Here is a 23,180-nt window from a genome sequence, read left to right as displayed (position 1 = left end):
CTTAACCAGTAAGAACCCTGGAAATAGCAGAAAATCCTAACAAGAAACGATCGCTCTGAGAAATAGTATCTAATGGAACATAGTACTAGTATTCCATATTTAAGTGTTGCTGGAATGTTGCTGCATAGAAGTTGAATGTCTAGGGCATTCGTCAGAGGCGGGATAATAAAACTCAATACACAAAAACGGTTTTCAGTTTTAAGACCATGCATTTATGTTTTAAATTCAACATACTTTGACTAACTGTGGGTTTAACAAGGTATCTTTGACAGTACATGAACTTTTGCTCACTACATGAACTAAAACGTGCAGTTTTGTTTGAATTGATACCGACACATTCTCCTGAGTTCAAATTTGGTTGGTCAGCATCCCACTGTATGTCTATTGACTGTGAGTTAGGACTGTAAAAAGTATAAGATAGGATCTACATAAAAATTATTACATCACATCAACAATTTGCTTGCTCAGACTTGGAGAAACGAAGGCAGTATACACTTAAAGATGATGGTGACTTTGTTTCTTATATTTTACCCTTTTATTTCCAGCAAATACTGTGACAATCGATTATAAGTGTTATTCTACGATAAACAACAAATATGCGGTTGCTTCTACTTCTACTTTGTAGTGACTGCCTTCAACACGTTGAAGTGTATGTCACGTTTACTATACGTGTGGCTTAGTGGAAACGTATATACAGTGAAATTTAATAATTTTAGAATTGTTAACAAAATTAATTCTAACATTTTTACATAGTGCACATTTTTATTTCATTTTTATTTATCTTTTTCATTTTTATTAAGATAAAACTATTTACTGACTATAGGTGTAGGTTGAGACAGCTGCATTAAACGACTCTACAGAGTTGCTCATCACAATGCCCAGAGGAAGGCTGTTCCAGGTTTTAATAATACGTGGAAAAATGATTGTTGGCGTATTTGTGTTATGCAGGATGGAATTTGGTATGAAAGTGTGTGCATGTTCCGGGACTGTCTGAGCGGTTGTATTAGTCTATCTGATTTTGTGATGACAATGAGTTGATATGAGCTTTTAAAAAACATGACAAGGCGCGCATCAGTTCTTCTTTGTGCAAGGTCTCTCCATTTTAGGTGATTTATCATGTCACTTACACTTGAGATGTATCTGTGTCGGTTAGTGAGAAATCATGCAGCCCTTCTTAGAAGATAGAAGCCAAAACAATTATTTTTTTAAGCAGTCGTTAAACCGTGAAAATAAGGTCAAAGACAGTGAACATGTCAGACGGAAACTTCGTATTATAAAGCATGTGTAAACAAGGTATGAAACATCGATGTTTTCAACCTTCTAGAACATTAAGCTTTCTACAAACAGTTTATGCAGTCGTCACCGCAGGATGAGCATCCCAATGTCTCGCATTCCGCTACTTTCGTCGCAGGCGACACAAATAAATTTACTACTAAACAGTTAAGTGTGTGCTTATTTAGAACAGAACTTAAAAACGATGTTCGTTCATCCCAGGATAATATTACATTATGTTAAACACTCGCTCAGCAAAGCTTGCTTTTCTTCCTGTTGCTTAAGTTCGTACATACTGAGCATGTGTTTTCACTCAAATAGTAATAAATTGTTGTCACAGATATGTCTTGTCCGTATGTAGTTTTGATAGTAAAATGCAAATAATGAAATTTAAATGGCTATACATTAACATGCAAACTATGCATATCATGCAAAGTCAATGAACTTTGACTGATGGTGCAGAGTCAAATAATCTTCATCTGAGATATTCTAATGGTGATATAACCGCATACCAAATATAATTGACTTATCATATGTATTTCCCCTAAAACATATTTCCCCTAAACATATTTCACACACTTTAACATTTAAAATGAGATGTGCCAATGTTTATACAAATGCATAATAAGTATCATTGACTTACAATACGTGGTTCGTCTTAAATTGACCTAATCACAAACTTTTAACATGTAAACTATGCAAAAGTTTTAAAGTCCATAAACCATAACTGTGGAGTGGGGGCTTTAGCCAAATAATGTCCATGGGTATGAGATGTGTTAATACTGAATCAACTGAATACCAAATGTCAATGACTTTCCATTAGTGGTGACCCTTATACTGAAAAAATGACAATTTTTGTTACGTTTAATCTAAGTTCAAGTTTTAAAGTCTTAAAGACCATGACTGAGGGGGCAGGCTGAAATATTATCCACGGAAATGAGATGTGCCATGCTGATACAACTGCAAGTATCACCTACTTTCCATTAGTGGTTCCCCTTAAGGTGGTATGGAAGTATAATAAAAAAAAATGATAGAATTTATATAGTATATATTGTGATATGCTCAAAAATATAATAGAAATTACAGGTCACCGAGCTTGATCTCAATTTACAGGCCATGAAAAAAATGACACATTTTGTATGGATTATACAGAGAAAAATCATCATAATGTGAATAGAAGTTAAACTGAATGATCGAATTGTTAAATTCAATATGAGAATATAGCTCTTATAAAAGGCTTTCAGAATATCAAAAGAAGAAATGGGGTCGCCGTACGTCTTTTCCTGCTATAACATAAAGTAGAAAATTTTGCTAAAGTACGTTACAGATTATATTTTTTCTGAGTTAACCCTCCTTAATACTCAATGTTTAAAACAATTGAAATCAAGCAAAAACTATTCTACTTTTGTAAAACTATGAGTGATAAAACTTAGATTCATTAATGTGTTCATTTAACTGAAAATTCATATCAGTTAGTTGTACTCCTGTATCGAAACTAGCTGATCTAATTGAAATTCTAGATCTTGTGTTCTGCTATTTTGAAATCCAAGATGGCGAAAGACACCCATACCACATTAAACTGACCTTATCACTAACTTACACAAATCGTTGACGCCGCCACCGGAAACAGCACGCCTAAGTTTCGGTTCCACTGCTTAGTACAGACGAGATAAAAAATCGAAAACTTGTTGAAAACTACTGAACATGGAATATTACAGAGTTCAGTGGATATTGCAGATTGTATGGAGCAATTACAGTTACCGTTTTTTCCCGTAGTAACGGTTAAACTGACGTCATGAGGAAATAGTACTCGATCTTTCAACCATGAACAAGGCCAAGGTGTGGTAGCTCTTGTCAGATAGATATTACCAGTGCAAGTTTTAGTTCTTATAAAATTATTGTGCTGGCGAAGACATGTTATCTGAAAAGTTATTAAATAACCTTACGCGTTAAAAGGGGACAGTCCGATAGTTGTCATCGGTGCTCCACTATGAAATAACTTCTTGTTCTTCAGTACCAATGAACTCCAAATCTCTGAAAATATGAATGATAATGAAAATTATGTTAAAAATGAGCAATCCAATGAATAAACTCGATAACTTGCAGCTTTTTGCCGGCCTCCCCCATGTTCAAATTGTAATTCCTTTGAAACAAGATTTTCAAAACAAAATTTTGAGTTTTTGAAACTTATCTTAGAAATGAAATTTGGCACTAGTAAACGATTTTCTAATATTTGTGTTTATTACATCAGGCAGGGAAAGACAAGTTATCGGGTGCATATAATATCATCTTTAAAATATAAATGACATTCTAATAGCGAACAGAGACTAGAGGCTCTAAAGAGCCTGTGTCGTCGCTCACCTAGGTCTAAGTGTATCTTAAACAATGGACACTCTCTAACATTGTAGACTTAAATAGAATTCATGACAAAAATCTCTTTTTTGTTGATCTTGTAATGCTTAGCATTTTTTCTGTTTACTGTTTCTCTCTATCTTCCTTAGTTTTTGCCCAAATCACAAAAGAGGGTAAAAGGTCATCATTTAAGGGCAATCACTCCTATAAAGAGTCTACCAACTATTTTGAAAAAATTTAACTTCTTTGTAGATCTTGTCTAAAGTTTCTATCTATCTTAGGCAAAAACGCCAAAAAATAGTAAATATCGTCATTAAAGAGCAAGAACTCCAATAACGATTCGACTAACGGTTTCGACCATGTCTGACCTTATTGTAGATCTTATCTAGCTTATCATTTTTACTATTTAAAGTGTCTATCTATCTATTATAGTTTTCAAGATAATAGGCAATATCACAAAAAATTGGTAAAAACCGTCATTAAAGGGCAATAATTCTAAACAGGAGTCGTCTGACGATTTTGGCCAGGTTGACTTATTTGTAGATCTTTCTTCCTGATCATTTTTGGTCTAAAAGGTTCTCTCTATCTATTATAGTTTTCAAGATAAAAGGCAAAAATTTTAAGAAATTTTTTTAAATTCATAATTTAAGGGCAATAATTTCTATAAAATGTCGTCTGACAGTTTTGACATAAATAGACAATATGAACAGCTCAACATTCTGAACATTTCTGCCCCTGTCAGATTTTCTTTATTTATAGCTGTTTTCAAAATAATGGACAAAACATGCATTTTACCCCTATGTTCTTTTTTATTCATGTCGGCCATCTTGGCTGGCAGGCGGGGTCACTATGGGCCCTATGGGCCAGGTGAGCTATAAGGTAAATAAAGCGGCAAAACAGGTCCACAAGAGTCCAATTGGGGAGCTACCATTTGATTTTTATGGGGAGGGGGGCTAGGATAAAATTTGAAAAAAGGGCAGGACAGGAGTTTTGAGTAAAAAAAAAGGCAGGATGGGCAACTTGGCAAAAAAAAAGGCAGGATGACAATTTATGTAAAAAAAATCAGCATAAACTAATAAAAAAAAGGCAGGACCGAATAGAGTGAAAAATAAAAAGGCAGGACAGAGATTACAACTAAAAAAAATTCGTAAGGGTTCCGCGGAACCCAGTGTCTCGCCTACTTTTGGTGTTAATCGCAGGCTCAACAAAAATGAGGAAAAAAATTAATAAAAATATTCCCCTCTATACTATGTTTTGATTGTAAGTAGCTTCTGTCCAAGTTTGGTAAAAATCCAGGATAATTTATGAATCTAATAAATGTTTTAAAAACTTAAACTGCAGAATGTATGTAATGTTGACTGGAAGAAAAACTAAGTCCATTTATAAGTAAAATACAGAAAAAATGGAACAAAATTTTATCAAAATTTCCTTCTAGATACTAGCTTTTGATCATAAACAAGCTTCTGTCCAAGTGTGGTACAAATCCAGGATAGTTTAAGAAAGTTGTTAAAATTTTAAAAACTTTAACCACAGAGTGAATGTAATGTTAACTGGCAGACAAACTAAGTCCATTTATAAGTAAAATACGGAAAAATGGAATTTTTTTTTTACAAAATTTACTTCTGGATACTATCTTATGATCATAAACAAGCTTCTTTCCAAGTTTGGTATAAATCCAGGATAGTTTAAGAAAGTTATTAAAATTTCAAAAACTTTAACCACAGAGTGAATGTAATGTTTCCTGGCAGAAAAACTTAAGTCCATTTATAAGTAAAATACGGAAAAATGGATTTTTTTTTTACAAAATTTACTTCTGGATACTATCTTATGATCATAAACAAGCTTCTTTCCAAGTTTGGTAGAAATCTAGGATAGTTTAAGAAAGTTATTGAAATTTTAAAAACTTTAACCACAGAGTGAATGTAATGTTAACTGGCAGAAAAACTAAGTCCACTTACAAGTAAAATACGGAAAAAATGGAATTTTTTTTTTACAAAATTTACTTTTGAATATAATCTTATGATCAGAAACAAGCTTCTGTCCAAGTTTGGTAGAAATCCAGGATAGTTTAAGAAAGTTATTAAAATTTCAAAAACTTTAACCACAGAGTGAATATTTGTGGACGCCGCCGACGACGACGACGACGACGACGCCGACGCCGACGGAATGTAGGATCGCTATGTCTCGCTTTTTCGACAAAAGTCGAAGGCTCGACAAAAATGCAGGACCAAATTTTTCATCCTAGCCCCCCATAAAAATCAAATGGTAGCTCCCTTATGCCAAAATGAATGGATAAAAAAATAATCCTCAGTAGGAGCAATCCTCTCGCAGCAACATGGTCAGCGTATTTGATCTTTCACAATTTAAAGATAAAATGTTTAACAAGATAATCTCACTCATGTCGACCTACCATTTGTTATTCTTAACCCCGTATTTTTCCGTAAAGCAGAAACGTAAAAAAGACTTGAAAGGCATAGCTGTTTTGTATTTAAATCTTAACCCTTGTTCGCGGTCAGCAGGTATTTGCAAGAGTTGTGGAAACATACGTCGTTTAAATTGCAAACAAATACTACATACAAAAATATTCTGCAATTTAAACTTGTAAAAGCTACATATATACAGAGTGCCTTCAACAATGTAAATACGAATAAAAAGTGTATGTGGGAGTCATAAACGTTGCACAAACGTATGAATGGCCATCGTCGTGACAATGGTTTGAAAAATTCCCTACACTCAGTCCACAGGCAATTGTCTCTGATTTTTTTTTTTACCTATATACTTTAATATAACACAAGGTACATAACTCACATATTTGAGAAATGTGTTATATTAAAGTATATAGGTAAAAATAATCCAGAGACAAGTGCCTATGACTCAGTCGACATAATTGCTGATGCTATATTATGTTTCATGTTTTTGATAATATTTCTTTCTCAGGAAAAAGCTATTTTACTTCATCTATTATGTAGAAAATTAAAACAAAATTTCAATAGAACTAGTGAAAAAAACAACATATAATTGTAGTTAGAAATTATGTAATAAAAATGTCACTTTACTGCCTTCAATTCAGATAAGCATTAAGTATAAATATTACTCATTCAATTTAAAGAAAAAAGTTTTTCCTGCTTGAAAAATATGATGAGCCCCCTCCACCCCAAAAATAATCTCCATTTCAGTGTATGTGTTTGTTTTCATTTCCTTGATTTTTCCCCCCATTTAAGCAATTAAAACACCAACCTTTCTCTGTAAATGTAAATATTCTCTGGGTTTGTGTTTCATATGATAAAGTTTCATTCCATGCCAAGGGTGTACCAATCAAATCTTTACACATTTGTTCTCCTTCCTTCCAAGTGACGGCTCTCGGTAGACGTTTAACACATACTCCAAACCCACTATGTGATCTGTAGACTTTATCCCATGTACTTGGACAGTATTGAGCTTTAACTTCTACTAACACTGGCAATATAAATAAATTAATAGAAATACGAGAAAAAAAATATTATCTAACGTTAAGGAGACGACCATTTGATAGGGGGAGGGGATGAATTGATCATTTATTTTCATTTGTTGCTACTCATGTTTATTTTTTATTCCGTGCGTACATTTATTTTCACTTTTGTACACATTTTTTACCTGAATTTTGTGTTGCAGAATTATCATTTTCATACTGTTTTGTGTAAAGTTATTTATTTTCAGTTCTTACCAGACCAAGTTATTCATTTTCATGGATATAGTTTTATCGATGCGTTATTTCAACATAATTTCATTGATTTGTCACTGCTCAGCTGGGACTAATACTGAATTTATCTATTAATCACAGTTCTCAGTGTGAAATATAGGGTCATCCTTGCTGAAAATATAATTTTCGTCGCACAGCTATCAAACATGTATTTTTCCAAACATTAAATCAAATAAGGACGTTTTGATTCTCAGAATGAACTTACTGACAAGAATGACTGTTATATCATATTTTTTTCTAACGAGGGTGCTCAAAATTAATAATACTTACATAATAATAAACTGATTAAAAACATTTTCATCTGCAAGAAAATAAATATCAATTTTAAAGAGTTACAAAAAAACAAATGTGTGAATAATAGTAATCAGGGATAATAGATAAATGGTTTAATGGCAAAAGTGTTTTATTTTATCCTTGACATTTATAAACCTGAATAATCTGGATTTGGAATATATCTATTTTATTAACAGTAAGCATTTCAATTATTCTAGTAGTACTAGTTGGAGCCAAGACCAGAATATCCAGCTAGAATATACCGTCTGCAATGCACCATTTTTATCAAATAAACAATTTACAAACTTGTTTATGGTCTCTGTGCTTCAATGCTTTTCAATATTTAATATATATATACGGCTGTCAGAACTTTGACCTGTCAGGTTCAGAAGAGATGATTTTTGTAAAAGTTACCACACGAATGATGACGACATACCAAGAACACTAAGTGATGGTAAAATGTAACATCGAGCCCTTTAGTCCAGCTCAGCTAATAATTATTTTAAAAGTTGTTAAACGGCATGTACTGCTATTTATAGAGAAGCTCTATTTTAGTTATATTGCTATACTTGTCAAGCCAATTTCTCAAATATAGTTTAAAAGGCCTGCATAGAGATGTACTTAGGGGAAAAAAAAGGGGGGGGTGTCACAGTAAACTCTGGTATGCTTGTAACAATTATTGTTGTTAAACAAGTCTGTATTGAGTCCGTCATTGCTTTCTTTGTACACAAATGATTTATCTAAACAAAATAAAACCTGTGATCATGTCATGTTGAATAATGAAAAAAGTATAACTCGTTATAACGATTTAGCTAAGTCGTTATAACGAGTAAAAATTAAAAAAAACACAATTTTCCCTGACACTAACCGTCTTTCGTACTATTGGACTGTGGAAACTGCTAGGCAAACGGAGTGGTGATTATTTGGGTAAACATGGAGTGGTTTTTAACGAATTTGGAAAATATTGTAAGACTATACTTTATTCTTTGGTTCATCATATTCTTTAAGCTGTTAAATATTTAAATATTGAGGAATATTTTTTAAATAATCTCATAAATCTGGAACCTTTACATTTGTAATAAGTCAGTTAGCTAAGAAAGTCAGTAAGGTTATGTTTAACATAACGAAAACGCTCCGCTGAACTGAATGTATTTTCTCATACGACGAAAATGGTCGATGCATGTGTTAGACCTGTCCTACTTTTTAGCATTCAATGTGGGGTAAATATTCATTCTTTAGAATCTAAATGCTATTAGTTTTTTTTATCAAATAAGTTACAAATAAACTATGCAAAAAGAAATGTTTTGGTTGTGACTCAAAATGCATCAAATACTTGTTTGGCAGTTTTATCAGAACTCTGATTACTTCCATTATCTTAACCGAGTAATCAGTCAGTAATTGGATAAGGTGTCATCTGCTCTTGGCAAACGATACTGAATGCTCAGAAAAGGGAAAGTTTCTGTAATATGCTAAAAAATACTTATAACAGAATTAGTTTCGGACATGTCTGGGATAATCGACATTCATTATCTAAAAGAAGACTCGCAACATATCGTCGTGTGAATCTTATAATGATGTATTTCCCATTTGGTAATATTGGTAAAAACTTAAATTAAAGTTTAAAAGTGCAATATCATAAATAGTTGACTGAGACATATACAGTTATATAGGAATCGCGAATTTACGTACATGAAGAGTAACTCTTTGTTCGATTGTTTTTTTAATAGACAAACAACTTAAATAAATAAATCATCCCCTTTTCTGGAGATAGACCACTACACTACAAACAATGTGGTTTTAGAAATTTATCCCTATATTTCTATTTTCAAATGTGTAATATTCCCAATTCTGGACTACTGGATTTTATAAGAATTGCTCATAGATTGAGTTCAAACCATGCAAACAATATAAGCATAGTACTACTAAGAGGATTTTGATAACAATTTTCAGAATAAAAACACCTGAAAAATTGTGGAGATACACCACCATAAAAATATACTTACTAGATGAATAAGCCAATGGGAGTGTGGTGATAGAACAGTGTAGCTCTGACAGCTCTAAGATTCACACGACGCTATGTCAAAGTTAAGAAATTGGAGAAAAAATTGTGTATTTTCATTTTTGGAAAGTTAAAATTTCTTTGCTTGACAGTTCAAAGGGGCATAAGCTTCAATTCAGACATACAATAAAAGTATGATTTTTTTCAAACATTGAGTTCGCTATCAGATGTCAGTTTGTTTCAGTTTCGTCAAAATAATTTACAGAAACATTGTGGATGTATTATTGGCTTGCATGTCAATAAGCATCCACATTCATGCCACCTTTGATTTAACCTTTTTTGGAGATGGGTTGCGCATTGTTCATCAAATCAGGAATATGACCGTTGTTTTCCATTCGTTTGATGTGTTTGAGCTTTTGATTTTGCCATTTGGTAAAGGACTTTCAGTCTTATATTTTCCTTGGAGTTCGGTATTTTTGCTATTTTACTTTTTTTCTAAGAATGTACAGTGATTGAAACAAAGTTAGCTGAAAATGTGATACTAGGGAAGGCAGCAGCAGAAAGGCTGCTTTGATCATTAATTGGAACCGCCAAAAATCAGTCTTATACAGTTTATGAATAAATATTTTACATTTAGTTTTAATTTATATTTTCTATCTATGAAATGAGATCAAACCGACCTGGGGAAATCGAGCTTATTCTGTTGCACTTGCTTACCTGTCTATTCGTATTTTATGTTTACCTGCCTGTTTATATTTATGATTATAAGGGGTCACATGTCTATCGACATATATTTCATATGCTACTTTCATAGCAGACTTTGCTTTAGTGCCTGAAATGATTTTATAGTGCCTGACAATATTTGTGAGGTAGACGAATTGGGCCATATAATGATCCAATTGACTCTGTATGTACAAAAATAAGCAGATCGATCATATTTTTACCCTTTAACTCGTTGCATACCTTCGAGTTAAATTGGTTTCTGAAGATTGCGCTATTCTTATATTGTCGAAATTTTCTGTAAAATGAAAATTTTGTGAAAAATTAGAACTTGCAAATCGAACCATAAATGCCTTTTGTTTCATTGATAAAAAATAACATGGACTGGTTCAGTGTCTTGTTATATGGTCAATTAAAATTACTACTTGATAGTCAATTAAAATTACTGTACACTTGTGTGAAACAAGAAATTCAATGTTTTCATATATATTGACATACTTTTAAGAACTCTCATTAGCGTATTTAAAGTCATATGAAATGAGTATCTTGAAATAATAATGTAAAGGAAATTATTGAACTAATGTATGTATATATACTTAACTGACCTCTATCACGGCTGTCATTCGATATATCGAGAAAAATTATCGTGAAAGAATAAGTAACGGTGGTCAAGTATTGCGGTTAAATCGTGAAAGATCTGGTATAGGATCGTGAATGAAATATTACCGAGAAAACACATGCAACGGCAATAAATAATCTAATTTAATCAATAATAATGACAAATATTGGAAAAATATAACTGTCCGTCAAAACGGTTCAACATAATAATCAGTATCCGAGAAAAATCAAGACTTAAAAGTACACCCTTTTTACAAAACAACAAAAGGCAGATTGCTCTTCGAAATTTCAGAGAAATAAAAATGTAAACAAACATGATTTTTTTTCCAAATTTTTAATGCATAAACTACTTTTCTCGTAGAAATATCGTTCAGTATTACTGTTTAAAATAGTTCTTAAAGTTATTTTGATTTAGTTTATTCAGAAACTTTGCAAAAACGGTATTATTTGTAAAAAAATGAAATTTCTGATCGTGAAAGATCGGGTACCGCATTTTGATGATCGTGAAAAGGATCGTGAAAGATCTATTTTCGCTAATTCGTTATTGCAAAAAATCCACGAAAACGATCAACCCTTTCTTTAAACAAGTGATAATTTATATTTGAAAATGGTATATCAAAAGATTCGATTTGCATGACTTAATCCGCTTCACTTTTGCTTGTGAATAGGTCTATGATGGTTCAATGCCATTGGATCTGATTATTTGATAATACCACATAATTTGGGATCTAGCAGCATACAATACAGACATACAACACAACTTAATTTAACGTTCAAACACACTTACAATTAAATCAAACAAAGACGCCAACAAAAAAGTGTTTGTAGTTGTTAATACAGTCATTTTAGTAAAGCATAATTACGGAGCCCCTTAAGTGTGATGTAAATATAAGTATTTTCGTTTGCCGGAGATTTAATCTCGTGTGCATCAGTTTGAAAGTCGTGCTAGCATTAGTTTTTGAAAGTTGTGCGCACCAGTTTTTGAAAGTTATGAGCACCAGTTTTCATATATCGTGCGCACGAGATTAAAAGTCGTGTGCACGAGATTTAAAGTCGTGCGCACGATTTTTCAAACTAGTGCGCACCAGATTAAATCTAAGACGGGACGGGACGTATTATGGTATACCTTTGAGCAGTTTTCATGAAACTTTGGTGAATTGTTTATATATATTTACATAAGTTTCCTTTCGATTTTTAGTTATGGAACTTTATTCGTTAAAAAATCGTCGAAAACTGTCCATTTTTCAAACTTTGGACGGTTATAGAACTTCATTTAAAGCTAACAGACGAGCTAAAAGGGCGAAGGGCGTATTATACGCTCATGGCGCAGCTCTTTATTTACATTTATTACGAATCCAAAATATTATATAATCGACCAAAAATATTTCATTCAGAGAAAATTTTGCCTGCTAATTAAAACTTACATGTTTTATTGTCGGAGTATACCGAACGTAACCTTAATATACAAAGATTCATGGAGCACGTGAAAAAATAAGTGAGATGATAAACATGCAATAGAGCGATGATTATTTTTTTTTTCATGCATTTCTATTTGTTAATTAAATTTTGTCATAACAGTTGGTTACCGTAAATTATCAATTTTGATGTATCAAACATTTTCTTTCCGAACCAATTTACACTATTTATATACCTATATGGAGTTATTTCCTTTCAGAACGATAGGTCATTCTTTTGAAGAATCAACCCGGGCGATACTAAGTTTCAATGAAAAGGTTGTCAAGGCATACAATAAGTGTAAGGTCATTATTGTTCCGGATTAAAATGCAAACTAAGTACAGTATGTTAAAATATTGAAAGCATTTGATGCAAAGTTGAAAAATCGAGTTTTACTGTGTAATTTTCTATCTTTAATAGTCTGTAAGGGTTTTAGGCAGAAACAATCATTTCCTCTGTTAATTTGACTGAAATACCTTAAAACAAACCACAAAAACCAAAAACGTCGTTAACGCAGTGTTGAATTTTCGAAACAATTAGTCTGAAGATTTGTTAATTCATCGCTACAATAAAGGGACTTTATGCGAGATAAATTCAATAAGGCAAAACTTTTCATAACACTTTTAAAACAAGCCAAATTTTATCAGAAACATTTATGTGTCGGATTATCAAAAAAAAAAGTATACAATCTTGTTGATTCACACCGTATTGGAAATCGTACCATGATCTATGGCTGTCAGTGTTTCTGTGTTACATGTACATAACGATTTCTATGCTCTTCGTGCTATTTCGTGAACTTTACAATAATATATACCCTTTACTTTTACACTATCAAATTACCAAATATTCTCATTTTCTAAAGGTGAACAGCCACGTACGTTAATTATGGGATAGCGTAATATTTTATCCTGATTTTCAATATTTTACTAATGCCAGACTAAAGGGAGAGAACACTTGATCTAAATAATTCATACACGATGGCACGAGAACACATTTATCTCGTAGTGCATTTCTTTTAGACAATAAATTAAAATTAAATAATTCGCACCAGCTCTATCTCAAAAAGATTTTTACGTGTAGTGTACTACTATTGGGACAAATAATACAAAAATTATAGAAAAGTCTACCAGCTCCAACTCAAAATATTGACAATTTTATGTTAAGGGGGTCTAAAATTCAGTTTGACAGCTTCAGACATACTAATTTTTGACCTTTTTTAACTGGACCAAATCACTACTTAACATAAAGATTCAGCACCCAATTTTTTTTAACATGTAATTTCATCCCCTAACTTAATATTTCAAGCAAATAAAAAAATAAATTTGGAAATTGTATGAAAAAAAAATTGCAAGTCATACACTGTCCACACAAGAGACTATATTTGATTGTAATAAAATAATTTGCTTTTCTGTGGTAAAAATGACATGAAACAAGAAAAAAACATAGCATCCTTTATAAAGTTAACATAATAAATTGCTTATCAAGTGATTTGTATTTTTCAATCACCGTAACAATTCATTTATTTCTTGCTTCATGCATTTACAGTAAAAAAATTAAATGATTACGAACGTTTATATCTAGTTTAATGGGTATTACTTCACTTTACAATTGAGAAGTTTGGCGTGGTTTTACCTAATCGCAATAGAAAGGAATATCCCACTTTAATTTTCTCGGTAAAATGGGATACAATTTCCAGCAAATCTTTGCAGAAAATAATGTTTAATGACGTATATGAGTCTGATAATGCGTATTTTTTAGGGTTTTCTTGTCGTATAACACATCTTGGGGTGTTAGGATTGCTTAAAGAAATTCGTTTGATCAATCCTGACACCCCTTGGTGTTTTATACTACAAGAAAAACCTTATAATATGCATCATCTATAACCTAACATCCACGTTTGTTTTCCTTTTCTTTTATCACGGGGTTTCCTCGCACTTGTGGTTAAGGTTATTGTATACGAAAAACCTATCGGCGAATTATAGTACGGGAAGGCAATAAGTTCATAGCAGTACATTTCTGAAGATTTATACAATTCAAAGGATTTTCTTTTAAAAGCTATGTACACGTGTTTTATAATAAAATTTAGCTATTCAAGTATATAAAACATATTCTACTTTTTTTTAATTTGAAGTATCATAAAATTTTAAAACAATCTGCTTTTTTGTGGTACAAATGTCATGAAACAAGAGAGAAAAACCATAACATCCCTCTTTATAAAGTTAATATAATAATTTACTTACCAAGTGACTTATATTTGCAATCACCAAAACAATTCATTTATTTCTTGATTCATGCATTTACTGTATTATTTTATAAATGTAAGTAAACTTAAAAGTGATTACTAACGTTTACATCTAGTTTAATGAGTATTACTTCATGTTATGAAGTTAAACTGTTGGGCGTGGTTATACCTAATCGCAATAGAAATAGTGGAGTGATAAATCAGGAAAAGTCACTTGATACGGTGCTTTTTGTCCGCAATTTGCTTTTTGTCCGCTTTTGCTTTTTGTCCGATAATTTTGCTTTTTGTCCGACACTTTTGCTTTTTGTCCGTTGCTTTTTGTCCGTTTTGCTTTTTGTCCGATAATTTTGCTTTTTGTCTGACACTTTTGCTTTTTGTCCGTTGCTTTTTGTCCGTTTTGCTTTTTGTCCAATACTTTTGCTTTTTGTCCGACACTTTTGCTTTTTGTCTGTTGCTTTTTGTCCGTTTTGCTTTTTTAGCTCACCTGGCCCAGAGGGCTAAGTGAGCTTTTCTCATCACTTGCCATCCATCGTCATCGTTAACTTTTACAAAAATCTTCTCCTCTGAAACTACTGGCAAAATATGGCCAAAATCATCCTTAGGGTATCTAGTTTCAAAAAAGTATCAGATGCCCCCGCCCATAAATCAATATGGCTGTCATGTCTAAAAATAGAACATTGGGATAAAATGTAGATTTTTGCTTATATCTCTGAAACTAAAGCATTTAGAGCCAATCTGATGAGGGGTAAACATGTTCATCAGGTCAAAATCTATCTGCCTGAAATTTTTCAGACACATCAGACAACGCGTTTTTGGGTTGCTGCCCCGGAATTGGTAATTTTAAGGAAAATTAGCAGTTTTTGGTTTTTATTTGAAAGTAAAAATCGAGAGGTATGTAGATACCGAATTAAAAAGCCCTGACATTTTCAATCAATCCAAGGCTTTATTATGTCCGGCTCAAATAGGAATAGTAGAAGGAAATCCAGATTAGTAGAACAGACCGCTTGACCAAATCGTTTTGAATGTAAAACTTGTATTATGAAACACAGGTCAAATTTACGGTTTCTAATAAGAGAAATGCCTTAAAATAATCTTTAAAATTGTATTTTCTTTTGTTTCTGTATGTTATGTTAAGTATTGATTCACCAAATCTTTTTAAATTTAAAGACCTAGACAATGTATTGGATTAAACATACCGGTCCAGTTCTGTTTTGAATTTTACCGTTCAACACATGCAAGAGTTATGCCCTTATCTATCTTTAAAAATGTATGTATTAGGTTTGATGACTACCTTTATATACCTTTTGACTAAATGTTAAATTCAAAAGCATATTTTTGGGGTATAAAACATTGGTCAAGTTCGGTTTTTACTTTTACAGTTCAAGAGTTATGTACCTTCATTTTCTTAAACATGAAATACTGCAAGCGTGTGTATGTGCCATCATTATATCATCTCTTTCAAATACTCCGTCACCCAAATGCTCATTATAATTTCGTAATCATTCTATCGACCAATCTTATTTATTTATTTTCCACGTACTGACGTAGGTTCATATACCTTAATTGATTTGGGGTACTTTTTACTTCTACTAGGTGCTCAAAGTTTTAATGTAATTCAACAAAATGTTAAATACATTTAGATAAAATACCGTTTCAAGATAATGATCAAAAACTGTTTCATAATGTCATCTGCATTTAACCCATAAGGATGGAGTATATGTTATTTGTAACCTATTACCATATACCAAGTTATTGAAGTTTTCCTGAAGACGCAACGTCAGATGTTGCTACCATTAAGTGTAACAGAAAAATGACGTTAAATTGGAAACATGCACTAATTTCGTGTTTTCTTTGTTGGGTAAATGCAAAGTATTAAACAAAAGTATAAGTTCCGTGTATTTCCGATCCAATATGATTTTATAATTTACATATATTAGGATATTAGATGATTTTAATGTCAGTAATTTTGTGGTGTTTGGGGAATATTTTAGCATTATATATTCAAACCACATCAAATATAAGTTTAATCTAGCGGGTGGTAAAAGAGACAAAACATAAGTTTTCCGCAAGTTTATTGTTTTCTGTTTAGTATTAAATTTATAATTAAAATCCATTTATTACATCGGTGATCCGTTTATTTGGCAATCGCCAATGGCAGTCAGCAGGGTTTAAGAACGTGTGTTGTTCAACCTGTTAGTCAAATGCGTTTTGTTAAACTATACTTTTTCACTTTTTTTGGTCTTTTGGAAAATGTTGTTTGTGCTGTATTTAGACCCCTCTAACAAGAAATTTGTTTTTGCATGCACACGTATAAAAATTGCGGTTTTCATCCAACGCAATCATAGGTTTGAATGTTGTTTTCAATTTACACTTGTATATTTATATATATATATATATATATATATATATATATATATATATATATATATATATATATATAGTTTCTTTTACTTTTATTTTAATTGTCTTATAGGTGTGCATTCTTTGTATATGTGCATAATTTCGTGTTGTTGAAAGCAGGACATTTACAGTTAGCGGAGGAAGGAACTTGCGAATGCAGTTCATACCGTCCCTGACATATTACGCTTGTGGCAACGTCAAATCATGTTAACGGACAACCTTGCAAGACATTCATTGATCCGTACGTTTTAAAGATAACCTGTAATGTTAATACAATTTGGTGTTCCAAATACAACTTTTCAAGTACTTTTTATTGGCATAGTTTTCAAAGCCGAAAAATAATCTTCACGAAATTAACACTCTAAAATATGTATGCAAATTTTAGATGGAGGCTACCATGCAAACCCTTACTTAAATATATCACGTTATAGAACGTTCATGCAAAATTTCGAAGAGTTGCGTGAAAATTTAGCGAATTTTTCGAGTTTTTTGTTTCAAGTTTGTTACATGGGACAACACTAGGTAAACGTTTTTCTGATAATCTGTTTCTTCCAATACCTGCATACGTTATATTTTTTATTCCTCTTCTTTCATAATGTGAAAATTTCAGAACGTTGTTTGTTTTGAAGCAATTAGTTCATATCTGTACGTACGTAATTTTCATTTGATTGATATCCAAAATTGTAAGAAACAATGCCATTCAACCATTAATTAGTATACCTTAGGTTTAGTTACGGCAGCAAACCAGTTGGAACAGCCTAGAAGTTTTTTTCCCCTTTGCCAGAGGTGCTTTTTAAATTGATTTCAACATTTTTTATTTTTTATTTGAAGTTGTGTTACTTTTTAACTTTCCATTAAAAAAAATTGATATGATGTATACACATATTAACTTTTATGAATTTAACTTTTTTTATAGAGATTTATGTAGAGGTTATCAGATTTTTTTTGGAACCCCCTTATCATTAAAAGATAAGACGGAGAAATTTTAAATTTTACTACCTTGTAGGATCTTGTAGATTACACCTACCGGTATCCAAAAAGGACTTGCATATACTAGGTAAATCATTTAAGCTAAAGTGAATGAATTTTCAAGTATATTTCAAGTATACTGAACGTTAATCTGGTCATTCAAAAATTTAATAGTTTCTCTTTAATGGCATACAATACAGTTTCGATCCCATGATGGGTTTTTATTACGAAAATTTGCATACAAGCTATATTTTTCACCTAAGCAATTAAATTATGTAATAAAAAATATACCTTCATGTGCTACTTTAAGAGATAAAAGGGGTAAAAATTTTTTTTTACATTTCTATCCTTTTTGATAGACACGCCTAACTTTTTTATATCAACAGATAAACACAAGCGGATTTTTGTACAAAAATTATGAAAATCTTCTTTACTCATCTCTTAGTATGTTCAACAATTCTTTGAAAATAGTTTATGTTTAATAAAGTTTCGAAATCTTAGGAAAAACGGCATTTTTGCGGTATACTTATAGATTATCGTTGATCATCTCAACGAGATTGATTTTCTCGCTTGAGCCGGTACGGCGAAAGCGAGAAAAGCAATCGAGTTGAGATGACCAATGATAATCTGCTGTTTATCGCTATTTTACCTATGAACGACGTTATTAATTTCATAACAACGGGCACGTGCGTCCTTAGTTTCTAGCGAAAATTTTCATATCATTCGACTCCGCTGAGAAAGAAAATTATCAGTCAGCAAGATCAAAGGAAAATTTCGTAAAATAGCGATAAATGTATTTATCAAATTTAAAAAGATCAATGTTGACTTTCATTAAACTTGGTACAAATAATATTCATACGTAATCAAACATAATGCAATATAAAAAAAAGAAGGTCCATGTACATGCCCTTAATGGCAGAGAGTGGTCATAAAAGTATGGGTTACTTGTACAATTCATTCAAACGTTTATAAAATTTAAAACAATAAGACGGATTTGTATGTTTAAGAACACATATTAATGTCATATAATTTACACAATTCTTTTCTTACCACTATACGTATTGACTTTTATGGAAAGATACCTCTGAAGGTGTCACAAAAGACACTTTTCTAAATGTATTTACCGTGCTTTTACACATCAGGAAGATGTATTTTTCTTTCATTAAAACTTTTTTATCAGAATTTTTTATTTCTTATGTTTTTTAATATAAATCTATACATGCAAATACCGTATTGCGGAAAGTTTGACTTATTGTTGACTAAAAAATCAGAAGACATCAGAAATGTCATGCCAATCCAATGGTTTCGTGTAAAACTTGTGTGGTATATTTGTACATTAGATGACTATCCAGTAAAGCCAATAATCAAAAGTGTGATCATTATAAACCAGTTTTCGCTCGGCTTTTAACAGGGAGTAAACCCAACACCACAGAAAAAAGCTCGCTCAAGCCCTGGAATGATCGATATTTAACGCTAATGGCATTTTTTGAATTTGCAGCCACGAGTTTGTTAGTTTATGCATGCAAATCGTTACAAAACTTGTATCTTCATATTTTCAAAGTTTCTTTTTTCAAGGGCCATAACTAAGGCAACAAATCACTACTCTGAAACGAATTCAAAAATAAATAAAACAATTGACATTTCAAAGCAATAATTATTTAATTCAATTCCTTCAACTTTGGCAAAAATTTCTTAATCTGAACGAAATTGAAGGATGCTATGCATTTTCTCAGGATAAACTATACATAATGTTCCAAGCTTACAGATAGATAAGGAAAATGAAACATCTAAGGTTTCTAGCAGAAATGTTCCATCTAAAGAGGGAGGCGAAGGATACCAAGGGGGCATTGAAACTCAGAAGTCGAAAATTAACTGACAACGCCATGGCTAAAAAAGAAAAAAGACAAAAACAAAAACACACAAACAAATAAAGTACACAAACCATTATATACTGAGCAAAACTGGGGGTGATCTCATGTGCTCAGGAAGGGTAATATGTATAACCCCGCCAATTTCTGTATGTATGTTTTCTGTCCCAAGTCAGGAGCCTGTAATTCAGTGGTTGCCCCCGCAGTAGCGGAGGGGGCATTAAGTTTTACCCTTGTCCGTCTGTACGTACGTACGTACGTCCGTCCCAAAATTGGTTTCCGTTCTCTAACTTTAGTTTGCCTCAACCAAATGTTATGAAACTTATACACAATGCTTATTACATGTACCACAAAACACAGGTCAAATTTGAATTTTGGTGTTGTCACTTGTACCTAAATGTGATGAAATGTATATATAATGCTTACTACCACAAAACTCAGTTAAGTTCAAATTTTGGTAGCGTCACTTTTACAGTTCTTGAGTTATGTCCCTTTCTAACGTTATATGCTAGCGGTGGCATCATGTGTCCCTATGGACACACTCCCCATTTATTGTACAATAATTAGGCCGTTAGTTTTTGGTTCGTTTGAATTGTTTTATATTTGTGATTTCGGGTCATTTTATACCTGACTATGCGGTATGGGATTTGCTCATTGTTGAAGGGTGTACGGTGACCTATATAGCTGTTAATTTCTGTGTCATTTTGTCTCTTGTGGAGAGTTGTCTCATTGGCAATCCTTTTTTTAAAAGCAGTTTCTGCTACACATGTGTCACTCATCGTGTTGCTCATGTTAGTACAAACTCGGTAACAAGTCTAATTCGGTAGGCCACATTCAGTGAAAAGGGATCGGGATTGTAGTAAAAACATTTGAAACCTATCCGCTGCCATTAACAGATATTCCATAACGGTCAATCAACTCTTGATGGCGTCCGTAAAACTTACGAGGGGATGATTTCAACTTCACCACTTGGAACTCTTGCTTTAACAGCTTCTTTGTGAGCAGCAACCCTCTTTCAAAGAAATCATGATTGGAAAATTGGTATTATCGTCGGCAAAATAGTCTTGAAGAAAATGGATCAACAAAATAAGTCAAGTTGACCGATTAGTGAAAGTATCTGAAAAACTCGACTAACACAATATTGATCAAAGATGTTCAGTCGTTTGTTGATGTGGTTCATAAGTGTTTTTCGTTTTTCGTTTTTTTTTATATATATAGATAAGACCGTTGGTTTTCCCATTTTTGGGGCCCTTTATAGCTTGCTGTTCGGTGTGAGCCAAGGCTCCGTGTTGAAGACTGTACTTTGACCTATAATGTAAAAAAACAGATGTGGTATGATTGGCAATGAGACAACTCTCCACAAGAGACCAAAATGACACAGAAATAAACAACTATAGATCACCGAACGGCCTTCAAAAATGAGCAAAGCCCATACCGCATCGTTAGCTATAAAAGGCCCCGAAAAGAAAATGTAAAACAATTCAAACGAGAAAACTAACGGCCTAATTTATATACAAAAAATGAACAAAAAACAAATATGTAACACATAAACAAACGACAACTACTGAATTACAGGCTCCAGACTTGGGACATGCACATACATAGAGAATGTGGCGGGGTTAAACATGTTAGCGGGATCCCAACCCTCCCCCTAACCTGCGACAGTGGCGTAAAAGTACAACATATTTTTAGAACGAACTATAAAAATCAGTTAAAAAGGCTTAACTCATCAGATGGATAAAAAAACAAATACTACAAATGCAAGTGGACGTGGCCGGGTACTTGTACATCCCAACAACAACAAAAACCACTAAGTACAGATATGAGAGTACTCGCAGTTACTGACAGCTGACATGGTTTACTTTTACAAACTGTGACTTTGATGAGAGAGTTGTCTCATTAGCACTCATACCACATCTTTTTATATCTATTCTAACGCTATCTTTTCGGTTTTTCGATTTATGCATTATACATGATGCCGATTATTTATCACGTCTTTGATTGTTTATGAGGTGAGGATTTCTGCTCCGCGTTGAGTGTCGTACGGTGTCATGTAGTCTCTAACGGGAGGAATTGTACTAAATATTCATATGATGAAGACATAATCTTTCAATCAGTTTAATTGAGGTCTGGAGCTGGCATGTCAGTAACTGCTAGTAGTCCTTTGTTAATTTATGCATCATTGTCATTTTGTTTAGTTTCTTTTGTTACCTATTCTGACATCGGACTCGAACTTCTTTTGAACTGAGTTTTACTGTGCGTATTGTTGTGTGTTTGTTTTTTTTTACATTGGCTAGAGGTATAGGGGGAGGGTTGAGATCTCAAAAAACATGTTTAACCCCGCCGCATTTTTGCGCCTGTCCCAAGTCAGGAGCATCTGGCCTTTGTTAGTCTTGTATGATTTTTAATTTTAGTTTCTTGTGTATATTTCGGAGTTTAGTATGACGTCCATTATCACTGATTTAGTATACATTTTTGTTTAGGGGCCAGCTGAAGCACGCCTCCGGGTGCGGGAGTTTCTCGCTGCGTTGAAGACCCATTAGTGGCATTCTGCTGTTGTCTGCTCATTGGTCGGGTTGTTGTCTCTTTGACACATTCCCCATTGCCATTCTCAATTTTTATTTATCATCAAAGACTTTTGGTCTCTTGTAGAGAGTGATTTCATTGGCAATCTTACCAATTATTCTAAGTTCCGTTTTTTTTTAAATCGACCGTCACTGATGAATCCTTTGTAGGGAAACGCGAGTTTGGAGAATACAGTTATACATCTGCATTGTATCTTTCATGAATGTTTTAATTTTTATCCGAGATACAGACCTATAACCACCAATACTTAAAATTGACCAATGAACTATGAAACTGAGGTCAAGGTCAGATTGCCACTTCTTGTCGGATATGTAAATCATACATAAATTAAATCTAGCATTTGTCGAAAACTCATAATTGATCGATGAATGACGAAAGTAAGGGCAGCGTCAGTTTATATGCAATTAGTCATATATATATATTGCAATCATCCAATACAACCAATATTGTCCACCTATTGTATTTATTATCTAACTCTTAGATTCTAAGATACCACACTCATTAAGACAAACAAATAAACCATAAAAATGTATTAAATTTCAGACATACTATTTGCGAATAGTATGTTCACATTACAATCATTTCAGAAAATATAGAGTTTATAAAAAAAACCAACAAAATCTCATGAAAAATAAGCATCGACCAATAGCACATGAAAACAAGGCCAATGTTAGATGAACCCCGTTC

General features: G+C 32.6%; 1 protein-coding gene across 1 annotated transcript in view; it reads right to left on the bottom strand.

The window, feature by feature from the left end:
• Positions 1–23,180, bottom strand: part of LOC127729700 (uncharacterized) — a 91,779-nt gene that overhangs the window by 50,710 nt on the left and 17,889 nt on the right. The window contains exons 2-5 of the mRNA XM_052237546.1: positions 7,634–7,664; positions 6,862–7,080; positions 3,219–3,306; positions 235–401 (exon numbers count right to left, since the gene is read on the bottom strand). Of these exons, the coding sequence (XP_052093506.1) occupies positions 235–401; positions 3,219–3,306; positions 6,862–7,080; positions 7,634–7,664 (505 nt within the window). The remainder of the gene's footprint in view (positions 1–234; positions 402–3,218; positions 3,307–6,861; positions 7,081–7,633; positions 7,665–23,180) is intronic.

The sequence above is a fragment of the Mytilus californianus genome, unplaced genomic scaffold (assembly GCF_021869535.1).
Source record: "Mytilus californianus isolate M0D057914Y unplaced genomic scaffold, xbMytCali1.0.p SCAF_2, whole genome shotgun sequence".
Taxonomy (NCBI): Eukaryota; Metazoa; Mollusca; class Bivalvia; order Mytilida; family Mytilidae; genus Mytilus; species Mytilus californianus.
This window is presented reverse-complemented; position numbering and strand designations above follow the sequence as displayed.